General features: G+C 34.1%; 1 protein-coding gene across 1 annotated transcript; it reads left to right on the top strand.

Moving 5' to 3' along the window:
• Positions 1 to 6,085: 6,085 nt before the first annotated feature.
• Positions 6,086 to 11,756, top strand: LOC113719498 (protein NRT1/ PTR FAMILY 8.3). Its single transcript, XM_027244711.2, has 5 exons — positions 6,086 to 6,396; positions 8,067 to 8,172; positions 8,255 to 8,472; positions 9,348 to 9,904; positions 10,604 to 11,756. The coding sequence occupies exons 1-5, from the start codon at positions 6,346 to 6,348 to the stop codon at positions 11,424 to 11,426; spliced, it is 1,755 nt and encodes a 584-aa protein (XP_027100512.1). The 5' UTR covers positions 6,086 to 6,345; the 3' UTR covers positions 11,427 to 11,756.
• Positions 11,757 to 13,355: the final 1,599 nt, after the last annotated feature.

Genomic DNA, 13,355 nt, shown 5'->3' with positions numbered 1-13,355 from the left:
TCCCAATTATATGAAGATAAGGCCAGCAACCACATGATATTGCCAAAAAATTTGTTGTTTACTCTTTGCTTAATTTGTGGGCAATTACAAAGCAATTGCTTCACCTTTCTGTTTGATGTGATGTTCATATTCTTTGCTTGAAGGTGCATGTAGCTTTGCTTGGCCACCACCAATTGAAGGTGATAATTCTTTTACTCAATTACAATCCAACTCAAACAGAAAAGGAGAAAGGGAAAAAGTCCATTTAATTTCTGGAAGTTGCTGATGCTTTTAAAACTTGATCAGATTAAACTAATGTAACTTTTTCATTCTAAATTTTTAATAAAGCTACTGATTGTTACTATAAGTTACTGATCAAGTAGCTGAAATGAAACTTCTGATGAAGTCCTTTAGTATACATTCTTTTGAGAGAATTACTTGAGGTACTTGAGGACTTTATATCAACAATGTTCATCAAATAAATAGCTTTTCTTCTTCTTCTTCTTCTTTTTTCTTGTAATAAGTTCATCACGTAGACATATATTATAACTCGCATGATCACAATTAGCTTACAAACGGTGAGATAAACAGTGACATATAGTTAGATTAACCAAATAATTATGGGACTTGAACCCAAACAAGAAAAAAAAAAGAAGAAGAAAAATTCAAAATTCTCAGCATACGGTACAGAAAGCTTAAACATATAAGAACACTCTCTGTTTAGATTGCTATTTTTAGGAGTTTTTATATATAAAAAAAATGTACTGTAACGATTTGATATATATGAAATAAAACGATGATTGAGAAATGTGTTCGCAAAAAAATGTAAAAAATTTTCTGCGAAAAATCACAATGCAGACAAGGCCTGAGCTTTTAACACATATAGATTCTATTTAAACAAAATGACGAGAAATTAATGGGTGAAAACCCATCTTCTAGCTTACCAAAAGAATAAAAAACCCCACAATTGAGTTTTCCTTATGTATTCTATGCTTAAAGTATGCCTAAGGTTCTGTATAATTGACAAAGATTTGCTTGAACTTTCAAAAAGAATTTCATGCTTCTTTTAATTTCCCTCAAACCCTTTGCATTTTCCAAAGCTGCTATCCATTATTTTGGTAAAAGTGAATTGTTTTATTAAAGAGTAGTAATACACAATTCAAATTGTCAAAATCCACCAACAAAGTCTACATGAATTAATCACGTGCAAGTTAATCAGATATTTTACCATTTATTGTGTTTCGGTTACGTAACGTGCAAAAATCAGATTTTGGGCTGTTTATCATTATTCTTTTTCAAAGTTTGCTGGCATACTTTTATTTTTATAATTAATCTGGTTACGTGTTTTTTCCAAAGTTACTATTCATAATGAATATTTTAATTATTAACTTACTACTCATTTGATATTAATTATTTTAAAGTTGTTGAATTTTAATTCTTCGGCTCCATAAAAGTTTATGTGACTGTTCAATTTTCTTTTTTATGGTTGTGTGTTTATTTATCCATGACTTCTTCAGATGAATTTCACCATCAAGCTATAGGATACTAATTAAATAACACCCTGATGATTAAAGTCCAGTTTGTTGTGCGGAAATGACGGATCCTTTAATTATCTCATAATTTTTAGGGTCTATTTGTAATTAGTGTCCTATTATATTGTTCTTAGTCAATGTTTGCAAGCTCCAGCAATCTTTTTTTTCTTGAATTTTCTGCAATAACATATTCAGAAGTGATTATCATTGGCATCCATTGAGCCCTTAAGATATGTCTATATCCATTGTTTAAGCAAATAGCACATGAGAATGTGAGATAAGAAATATCCAAGTTCATGCCAAGAATTACTATACATTCTTTTGGTCAAGGGAAAGATGAGAAATGTCTTTCCTGTTTGCTTAATTAATGGGCAAGGAAAAGCAAATACTTCATCTGCATGTCCGTTTTGATTTGTTGGATGGCATGAAATATTCTTTGCTTAAAGGTGCAAGGAAAAGCAGCATTAAAGAAGCAATAATAGTTTCCGGTATGTGTTTATTTAATTTAATTATGCATGGCCTGAAAACCATGTCAATGGATACCAAAAAAAAACCAACTAAAAAATGATAAAATTAAATGAATTAAAATGAGCAACTTTTTATTCTTTGTTATATTTCAAGAAGTTAGTCTTAATTGGAAGAATTGTACCTTAGATATGTTGTATTATTATCCCATTATCTCTATGTTTATATATATATATTTTCTTTTATTAGAGTGCATTTGCAAATACAAATTCTTGTACTTGTGCAGAAAAAGGATACCAAGAAACATCCAAATATAGTAGTAATAACTTAGAAGTTTGAATTACTGTTGAGTTTAGTGCGAATTCTGACATGATATTTTTGTTTTTGTGGATAATGACAAACTGCTGTTAGTATTATTAAGGCACTTTATGGGTGGAAAAGATTCAAAAAGACTAAAATATTGTGAAGTGGTAAAGGATAGCTAATGAACCGGCCACCACCTAGCTTGTGGGGTGGAAGGCAAGGGTTCAAAATGCCACATTTAAGTGGTTTGCTTCAAAAAATTCAAGCGAGTGTGTTGTGCACCCGTTTGGTCCAGTGGTGGTTCAGTCCCCTCCGGGTTATCCCTGATCCTCCTTAGGTCCGCCCCCTTCCCCTTAGTATAGAATAGATTAGGTTATATAACAATTGTCGTCTCCGGAAGAAAAAAAAAAGGTAAAGGATAGCTAATGGGGTGCTTTTTTTTTATCTTCTCCTTTTCATGAGCCAGAAAGGAAAAGCAATAGATTTTGTTAAACATACACAGAATCCAGTCTAAAGAAATCCTAATAATTCTGGATCAAAATAAGGGCACGTTTCCATTAATCTTCTAAACTACATGAATATCAATCAAACTTCTTAAGAATCAATTATTCAGTAATTATTCTTTATTTCTTTTTTGGACGTTGACAATCAACTTAAATTTATACAAAACAAAGTTATTCAATCAAGTGATTCAATGATTTATAGTTGTGAAACAATTAGTGAAAATGAAATTGAGCAAAATTAAAAGTTCATAAATATAGAAGCATGAGGTAAAACAAATCAAAAAATTTTGTCAATACAAAAATATATTTATCAGAAGGAACGAAGTTGCTACTTGTGACATATCATAATGGGGAGAAAATTTTGGAGAGAAGAAATTAAACAAAGTTACCTAATTAGTTCATGCACTTAAATCTTAAAGATATTGAAGAATTTGCCGTGCTAAAGGATGAAAAAAGTTAGCAATTATTGTTCTTATATTATAATTTGTCATACTAGACTTTTAAATCAGACCCTCCATCTCAACGTGGCTTTTCTATGGCGGAAAAAATGTAGCCAGCGTTCTATTGAGGAAAAAATGTGGCTTTTCCAAAGCGTTTTAGTCAAATTAAGGTTTTAATAATTGTATTGGACTTGAGTTATGATAATTTTATTATTTACAAATTAATATTTTATTAAAATTTTTTTGTTATTGTAAGACTTGTTTACTAGATCATCTAGTAGTCTGTACAAATAGGAGTGTTATTATTATCATTAATTGAGAAGTGTGATATTTGATAGCTTTATTATTATGTATAATTAATAATATATTATTGATTTATTCCTCTTTTTTTCACATGCACATACTTATACGTGTGTCAATTGCCTCCCTATTATGTATATTAACTTTATGATATACTATATGTCCTATATATTTTTAGTGAAATTTTTTGAGTTCTACATATATGATCCTTCCTTCAGTACAATTTCACTAAGCTCATTTATATTCATTCGAGAAGAAAGACATTTATTTATTTATTTTTTTGTCAGCAACGATACATTTGTATAACTTATTCTATCCTAATCTAAGGGGAGGGGAGCCTAAGAAGGCTGTGACAGGACATTTATTCACTACCAAGTTTTTGGAAATTGTACCGTTTCACTCTCAAGGTTCCAAAGTTTCCGCTTCTTTCCCACCGTTCCTGTCTTTGCAGCTATATTAATCCTGACGCAATGATGTAACGCTTTTGCTATCTATTTGTCTTAAAGACGTGACATCAGTGCCTTAACGAAATGGACATTAGTAAATATCTCGGGAGTTGTTTGTTGGTTTTGTTTTGTCTGCTACTAGTAATTTATTTTTTTTAATTATAATAAGTATATCTTGGAAGTTGGTTTGCTTGGACTTGAAAATTATATCAAAAGCTTCAATTAACTCAAATAAACTAAATCAATTGTTACCTTTTTCTTTTTTCTTTTTTCTTAATCATTGGATCTTGATCCAATGACCAAGCAGAGCCCCTTTGCAATTCTTTTGTGCACTAAATTAGGGGTTCAAACCCTGTATAATGCATCACAAAAGAAGCACAGTATTTCTTCTTTTTAAAAAATTCAGAGTACAGTACATAAGTCTCTTTATTCTCCCCGTTAGAATAGAAATGAGAGAAGGAGAAGGAATAAATTAAATGATTGCCGTTGCATAAAAAAAAAGAGAGAAGAAATGTTGTATTTTTTTTTTTGGTGTTGCTTTAGGATAATGAAAGCAGGAATTTTTTGACAAGGAATAGGAGGCTGTCGCAGTGGCTTGCCATTTCCACTAGATATTTTCACCTCCCAAATATATAGGGAGTAATAACTTAGAAGTTTAAATTATTATTGAATTCAGTGCCAATAGTTATGGACCCATACTGCCCTAAACACCTTTATTCAAAACCAATGACTATAAAAAGAAAGATATTCCAGCTGAAATTCATGGTGTAAAAGCATATTTTGGAAATTATTCCCTTTCACTTTCAAAGTTCCAAAGCTTGCCTGCTTCCCCTTCTTTCTCACCTTTCCCGTCTTTGCGGCTACATTAGCCATCACGCAATGCTGTAACGCTTTTCTATCTACTTGTCTTAAAGTCGTGACATCGGTGCCTTGACGAAATGAACTTTAATGAATATCGCGGTAAGTTGTTGGCTTCTTGTAGTTCCTACTCATTTAAATGAAGGCAGAAATTTGCGTAGCGTTGATCTTGTAGATTTAATGGTCTAAAGTTTATCACACGTTCAATACTTGAATTGGTGAGATATGTGGCAAATTTTGAGCAATTACGTTTATATAGATAGGTCTACCCAAGTGTTTGCCTTGAATAAATATGTCGGAATTTGGTTGGTTTGCTAGTTCTTGGCCATTTGTTTACCCCAAATGAGCATACCTTGGGAGTTTTATTTTTTTTCAGCATACTTTGGCAGTTGGTTTGCTCAGGTTTGGAAATTGTTCCAAAACCTTCAATTAACTTCCCAAAAAAAAAAAAGAGTAATACATAACAAATTTCAATTTAGTTTGTAACATGCATCACACGTAATTAATTGTAAGTTTTGGGATCAAAAGTAATTAAGGTTCCGTTATCGATTCGCTTTTAAAATAAAAAATTAAAATACTTTAAAAAAATAAAAACTAATGGATGCTACTACTGGTTTTCTTTTGAAATAAAAGTTTTTTTTTCTTTTAATAATGTCTTTTGAAATAAAAGTTGAAACTAATGTAGAAAAGGAGAGACTAGGGATGAGGCTATTGGTTGCCATCTCTAGTAGATATTTTCACTTTCCAACATTTTTGCTTGATAGTAACTTAAACTAGTGGAAAGACAAGAATGTGTTTGTAATTTAGAAAAAATATTTATTATTTATAGTTTATCAGTTATAAATTTTTCAGAAATTAGAGACCTTGAATTCTAATCCTTAAATCTCCTCTTCGTTTTTTAAATCTCATCCCTCCATTGCTGAAATTTTTTTTTAAAAAAAAACCCCAGCTGCTTGAATGCAACTTAAATTTGGTCATAAGTTGAAGTTAAAAATCTTAATTAAGCTAACAAAAAAATTTGGTAAAACTGAAGAAAAATTTATAATTACACATTTGAAAAACTCAAGAAAAATTTATTTGGATCGGAGATTATTTGAAATAATATTTTAAAAAACACTGTAACACTTTTCTTTTAACATGATATGTTAAAAAATGATTGAAAAAATTAAAAAAAATTAAAAAAATATGTTTGTGATGTAATCAAATAAAATTCAACAAATAAACCACCATCCAAAGTTCCCAAATCCACATACATGTATAAACACAAAGAAAAACAAACAAATAATTGTTTAAATGGGTCCGGCCGTACTCAAAAGCCCCAATTCCCAAGTCCCCACTGAATTTTCGATAGGGAAAGACAAATAGATTCTAATTTCCGATTAAAACGACTCTGTTTATCCAGGATTCTCCCGTGTCTCCCTTCCCTTCTTGTTTCTCCTTCAGATTCTCTCTGCACCGAACCAGTAATAAAAAGTGTATCAATCAATCATCAAAATCTTTCCTGAATTTGTCTTCTTCAATGGGTACTCAAGAAGATGACAGGCTGCTCTTGGAAGAGGGACTTGTTCAGGTTTTGCTTCTCTCCATCTGTCCACATGTACATACGTTATTGCTTTATAATTGAGAAGAAAAGGGCTGTCTTGGAATAAGTCAGCTGATTGTAATTTCAGTTGTAATTCATGCATGGTCGATTTCTTGGCCAAAAATAGTATCTGGGTTCGATTTGGATTGCTCCAATTCGCACTGTGATTGCAATTTTAGATTTGTGCTGTGGAATTTTCAGATTTTTCCCCCTTTCCTGGAATGTTTAAGGTTCTATAAAGAGTGGATTTTGAAGAGTTTTTTAAGTATTAAGGAATTGAGGTTGAGCAGATGAAGCAATAGCTTTGGCTTTCACGCAAGTTCCTGTCTCGTTTTTTTATTGTGGGACAATTTTGGAACTACTTTTCCTTGACTTTGCATTTGGGAAAAGAATATGATTTTGGATAACAGGATTTGGGATTTGGTACAGCTATATGAAAAACAAATTAATATTTAGGACTTAAAATTTTCAATTTATTTTAAATCATTGTGGAAAAAGATTGATCATATATGATTTATTTTAGTTAAAGGAATTTTCTGTCTCTTAGTTTGATAAGGCTTCTAAATCATGAAAAAGTGGTGACCTGGAAAAGAAGCTGTAAGTCAATTATAGGATTGTTACTTGTATCAGTAAAATCCCAACAGCTACATCTTCTAGGGCTGCAAAATACTTAAATGGATGATTAACTATTTTTGGTGAATAGCTGAGTTTAATGTGTTTGGTGAGTGTGGATGATCATACAACTTGCAATGATGCAAAATTTGACAAAGTTCAGTGAATGACATTTTGATTAGTACCCTTTAGATAAATAGCTTGAAATGCCTCATTAGTGATGCTGCTGCTCTAGGGATATAGACCTTTAGAGGAGCTGTCTTTGCTCTTCTAAGTCATGAGATTTAGAACTAGTTTATCTACTTCAAGGTATAATTGCGCATGCTGTTACTGTATGTGAATTTGCACACGCTTCATAACTTCCTGTTCTTGGGCATCGTTCCTTGTGGGTTTCTAGTAGATGTTAAAACTTGTTTATGTTTTTGGGCAAAATATTTGATCTATGTCTGTTTTATTTGGTGCTGTGTGTTTAAAGTTCCCAACTGAACTACTGAATGTGACTTTTTGTGGCTAATTATGGCAATTTAATCTAATCTTCATATGACTTTTCCAAAGTGTTGTTTACTTACGGTGCTTGGCTGATAAACTTTGGTCTTGCATAAGCTTTATCTCTGGATGTCTTTTGGACATTCTTGATTACGACCTTTTACTTGTTAAGCTTCAGTTGGTTGTAAAATTATCTAATGCTTTCATATTTTTTAACCTTTGGCCATCAATGTTCTGACTTGAGTGTCTAACCTGCATACAAAATGTTAGTTGGACATCTGAAACATTCTTTCTGTGATTATGTGCATGTGCTAATCCACGATCAGTGATATTTTAGAGGGTTTCAGCTAACCATGTGCTGTAATATCTTAGAATTTTCTTGTTATGAGGAATACATTGTTTTAATGAGAATTATATGAGAAATATATGCAGGTAGGAACAGATAGGCTAACTCTATCATCAGAAGTGTGCCTCTCTATCTGTATCTCATGGGAGTTGATGTGCAAAAAATCTTACTTTGAACTTGTATTACCATATGTATTGGTCTTCTCCCTTTTCAGAATGAAAGCAATGGACTATATACTGGAGATGGTTCAGTAGACATCAATGGAAAACCTGTTCTAAAAAGCAACACAGGAAACTGGAGAGCATGTCCATTCATTCTTGGTAGTTCTTCGCTCTTCTCTCATCTTTTTTTCATATTTTTTGACTGTCAAACATTCTAAGTCAACAAGTGAAATGGTAACAGGTACTGAATGTTGTGAACGCTTGGCCTACTATGGGATATCTACTAATCTTGTTACTTATCTCACCAAAAAGATGCATGAAGGAAATGTTTCAGCCGCAAGAAATGTCACAACTTGGCAGGGCACTTGCTATTTAACTCCGCTTATTGGGGCAGTAATAGCAGATGCATGTTGGGGAAGATACTGGACAATTGCTACCTTCTCCACTATTTATTTCATTGTAATATTCTTTAAGTTCATTTCATTTCCTTCTCCTGCTTTTATAAAGGGTTGGATATAGTACATGTTCGAGATCATTATTGATAATTGCTTTCATCATTGCTTCTTATCCATATTGCCAAGGTTTTACGAAGGATGTTTGGACTTCTACAAAATATGTATTTACTTTAGTTAGGTGTTTTACGTTCATTGTTCAAATTGTTGGGAATTTTCCTCTTTCAGAACCTCACTACATCACTGAAGTCAACAGTTCTTGGTCAAATAGGATAAGGTGGTTGGAGAAACTGTCACAAGTTCTTGAAATAGTGATGGAAATTCAGGAGAATAATTAATCGCTTTATGGAATCTGAATCCAAGCAAGAGTAGGAGATAAGTTGAAAAGAAATTCCTAAGGAAGAAAAATTGTAGCAGTAGTTTATTTCATCTACATGGAAATTCAGGAGAATAATTAATGGCTTTATGGAATCTGAATCCAAGCAAGAGTAGGAGAAGAAAAGAAATTCCTAAGGAAGAAAAATTGCAGCAGTAGTTTATTTCATCAACTCCAATAAGGGATTCTTATCTTTGTCCACTTTTATGACTTCCCAATGATTATCACTTTGTCCTTCAGTAAATCATGCCTACAATCTACATAGTGCTCAGCACTTTTTTTTAAGTGGGATTTCTTAGTTCCTGTTGCATCATATCTAGCATTTCCATATTATTTGGCATAGCAGTCATTTGATTTAGCCATGCCATAGATAGTAACTGGGCTCTTTTATTGGCTTTTTGCTCATCATGTTCTTTACTGATGCAGCAGGCTTTACTTGCTTTAAGCTTGGTGTGTTTTCACTTTATTGATTGCTCATACTATCTTTCTGTAATCGTTATCTACAGGGAATGTGCACATTGTCTCTCTCAGCGACAGTTCCTGCTTTTCGGCCTGCTGAATGTGTGGATTCTGTATGCCCTTCAGCTACTCCTGCTCAGTATGCCATATTTTTTATTGGCCTATATTTGATAGCACTTGGAACTGGTGGGATCAAACCATGTGTTTCATCATTTGGTGCTGATCAATTTGATGATACAGATCCAAAGGAGAGGGCCAAGAAGGGGTCCTTTTTTAATTGGTTTTATTTCTCAGTCAACATAGGGGCTTTTGTTTCAAGTAGCTTGATTGTCTGGATTCAAGATAATGCTGGGTGGGGCCTTGGTTTTGGCATTCCTGCTGTGGTTATGGCCATTGCTATTGTGAGTTTCTTTTCTGGCACTCCTCTTTATAGGTTTCAGAAACCTGGAGGAAGCCCAATCACAAGGATGTGCCAGGTTTTGGTGGCTTCATGTCGTAAGTGGAGTTTGCCTGTTCCGGAGGATAGTAATCTTCTGTATGAGACACAAGATGAATTCTCGGCAATTGAAGGAAGTAGAAAGCTGTTTCACACTGATGAATTAAAGTGAGATTCCAAATCATAACCCTTCTTGTTCAATCAGATTTAAGTTAGCTTGTTACTTCCTTGTTTACATCGCTGACTGTGTTTTGGCAAGTATTTTTATGCTACATTTACATTGACTGTTTTGTTGTACTTTCTATTTTTTTCTTTTGGGGTGGGGAGAGAGGGGGGGGGGAGTTTGGTAATGCCAGTGAAATATTCTACATGGAGTCCTCTTGTTGCATTCACTTTTTCACTTAGTAATCTGGTGTTGCAAGTGACTCAATTCACCTCCTCTTCCCTAGGCTTGCATCTTTAGATTCTTAAAACGATTGTGTAGATTTTCTTGGATTACATTGCTCAAATCAAGTAAATTGCACCAAACACCGTTGTTATTGCATTTTGAATTGTGGATAGTTGTTTACAACATAGACTGTTTTATTCCAACTCATAGAAAAATTAAAGACACCATTGAGAAAAGATTTAGCAATTTGGTGGTCCATGGAAATGCGCTATTTGAGAGATTTGCAAAATTATGCTACATTAATAAACATTTTCCTGGTCAATGCAAGTTCAGTTGTACTACATTGACCAACTTAGTTTCTCACTAAAGATCTGTCAAAAAGTGGAGTAGAATTTGATCCCATCTCTGCCCCTTGAAGGCTCTCCATTTTCTTTGCTTTCCAATGGGTCTATCTTCATCATGTGCTCTTTGTTCTGCAGATGCCTTGATAAAGCTGCTGTAATATCAGAAGCTGAGATCAAAACTGGTGATTTGTCCAATCCTTGGAAGGTTTGCACAGTTACTCAGGTTGAGGAACTGAAGATCTTAATCCGGATGTTTCCCATCTGGGCAACAGGAATAGTGTTTTCTGCTGTTTATGCTCAAATGTCAACCATGTTTGTGGAGCAGGGGATGATGATGGATACTTCGATCGGTTCCTTTACAATTCCTGCAGCTTCTCTTTCAACATTTGATGTTATCAGTGTGATCTTTTGGGTTCCAGTCTATGACAGGATCCTTGTCCCCATTGCTAGAAAGTTTACTGGCAAGGAAAGGGGATTTACAGAACTGCAACGGATGGGAATTGGTCTTTTTGTTTCTGTTTTCTGCATGGCTGCTGCCGCTGTGGTGGAGATTAAGCGACTGCAACTTGCAAGAGACCTTGGACTTGTTGATGAAGCTGTTGCAGTCCCGCTTAATATCTTTTGGCAAGTACCTCAATATTTCTTATTGGGGGCTGCTGAAGTTTTTTTCTTCATTGGTCAGCTTGAGTTCTTCTATGACCAATCGCCAGATGCCATGCGAAGTTTGTGCGCAGCCTTGTCACTTCTGACAACTTGTTTGGGAAATTACTTGAGCGCTCTCATTCTGACCGTAGTTACAACCATAACCACTAGAGGAGGAAAATTTGGATGGATTCCAGATAACTTGAATGAGGGCCATCTTGATTATTTCTTCTGGCTCTTGGCTGGTCTAAGCTTCTTGAACATGGTCATCTATATCTTTTGTGCCAAAGCATACAGGTCAAAGAAAGCTACTTAAGGAATCTGGAAGGTGATCCACATTGCCAATTCTGTAAAAAGGTCTCCACGGATGGATTTGGTTCGTGGTTTTACTCTTAATCGCCATGTTGTTCCAGTATTGCTATAACAACATAAAGGACCTTTTGTACCATATACTAGAAAAAGAATTTGCTCAAACTAGGTAATTATACTCTTGATGTATCCAGACAAAGCAAGTCAAATGGCTTTTATTGGTGTACTGTCTATTTACTTCTGCATTGGCTGTAATGGGATTTGTAGTTGGTGGTGGTTATTATGTTTGAAATTGGTCTAGCAAACTTTGAATAGACTTGGTCATGATCATGTTGAAGGATCTGGAGTTCTGCACTTGTTTCTCTACCATGAGCTCTGGCACTTATGATCTCTATATATGAAGCGTTAGCACCAGTTTGGCAAGTGAAAACAGACTCCCATTTAAAAGCCTGATCAAACTTCCTTCACATCAGTAGTTAGAGCAAGGACTAGGTGCTAGGCAAGTAATATTAATGAAAGACCTTGAAGCTGTTTGCTTCAAGCAGAGTAGATCCTGAAGCTGAATGTCATTGAGACTACTCAAATTTGATGGCTCCACTAAAACCAAAAAAATAAAAAATAAAACTATTACTACAATGCAGAATGTTCTTTACTATGATGACAATTTTTTGAGGTGAAGGGATGCTATTGATTAATGAATAAGCTACTAAATTTTTTGGAGTCACAAAACCGGTACGTGTAACCTTCTTTCCAAAAAAAAAAAAAAAAAAAAAAAGCAGCAGCAGCTATATACTCTAGGACTGATAAACATGAATAGGAGAAAGCTCGTGAGAAGTAAAATTCGCAACGAACGAGAATGGGTAAGAAATTACATGCAACCAGATGGTTTATAATGAAGTTCTTGGAACTTTAGTATAGGAGTCAAATCCAAATGAAACACAGGTCTAATTTAATAAAATATAAGACAAATCCCCTTAAGATTACTAGCATTAATCATTTTCCCAGTGTTTTTTTCACTCCATTTTTATTAGCTTTTTTGCGTAAGTTATAAAAATGAAAAAGTTTTTGACAAGTTTTTAAGAAGGTTATAGCATAATACCCTCTTTCTTTCTAGTGCAAGTAGTAGATGTGTTTGAATCCGAAACTTCTCGCTTACACCCCCTCTTCTAAATCACCTAAGTAATAGATGTGTTTGAATCCGAAACTTCTCGCTTACACGTCCTCTTCTAAATCACCTAATCCCGTCCCTTCCTTTTTTTGAACAATATAGCACCCCTTTGAGAAGCAGTATCATGATTCTTTTCTTTTGATCTATTAAACATTTACTAAGCTGGTTGTTTTTCATGTAAGCCACAAGGCATTCTTCATTGCACTTCTTTCTGGAGAACGAACAAACTCACTCACTCACAAAGACAGACCACACACATTCTTGAAGGAGAAAAGAGGAGCAGATACTTGGAAGTGGTTCGAACTTATGAGGCCATTGTGTCCTTGATTTTGTTTGCTTATCCGCTCAGAAATTTCTTGTTCTACAACCTCACAATTTTCACATTCAAAGTTTTCTTTGTTCCTTCTCGAACAAAAAGAACCTATGCTAGAGAATTGGGAATTCGGTAACTTGCTCAAATATACCCCGCGAAAATACTGGCTTGAAAACTAAACAAGGGAAGAAAAAGCAACTAGTAATAATCCTCAAACAGCCTGTAGAACCAGCTGGATCAACAACAGTCTAGCACAAACAGACGCATGCACTGAAACCTAACCGACCAGTTTTAGTGAGATACCCACCTCAAGAATTGTAAATACCTGTTTCACAATTCAACAAGGACAGGCTAACGCTCCACAATATTATCATTCTCGGTTAAAGTAAAGAGCACTTTATCTAATGCAAGCTCAAAAATGAAAACAACGTAGAAACAGGATGCCAAAATCGAAA

The sequence above is a fragment of the Coffea arabica genome, chromosome 11e (assembly GCF_036785885.1).
Source record: "Coffea arabica cultivar ET-39 chromosome 11e, Coffea Arabica ET-39 HiFi, whole genome shotgun sequence".
NCBI lineage: Eukaryota > Viridiplantae > Streptophyta > Magnoliopsida > Gentianales > Rubiaceae > Coffea > Coffea arabica.
Note: the sequence above shows the minus strand (reverse complement) of the source record. Positions and strands in the feature narration are given on the sequence as shown.

Excerpts from the sequence above, each read along its gene's own strand:
- LOC113719498 (XM_027244711.2), top strand. The coding sequence starts at position 6,346 with ATGGGTACTCAAGAAGATGACAGGCTGCTCTTGGAAGAGGGACTTGTT. Across the intron at positions 8,473-9,347 it reads TCTCCACTATTTATTTCATT|GGAATGTGCACATTGTCTCT; the intron begins GTAATATTCTTT and ends CGTTATCTACAG. Across the intron at positions 9,905-10,603 it reads TTTCACACTGATGAATTAAA|ATGCCTTGATAAAGCTGCTG; the intron begins GTGAGATTCCAA and ends TTTGTTCTGCAG.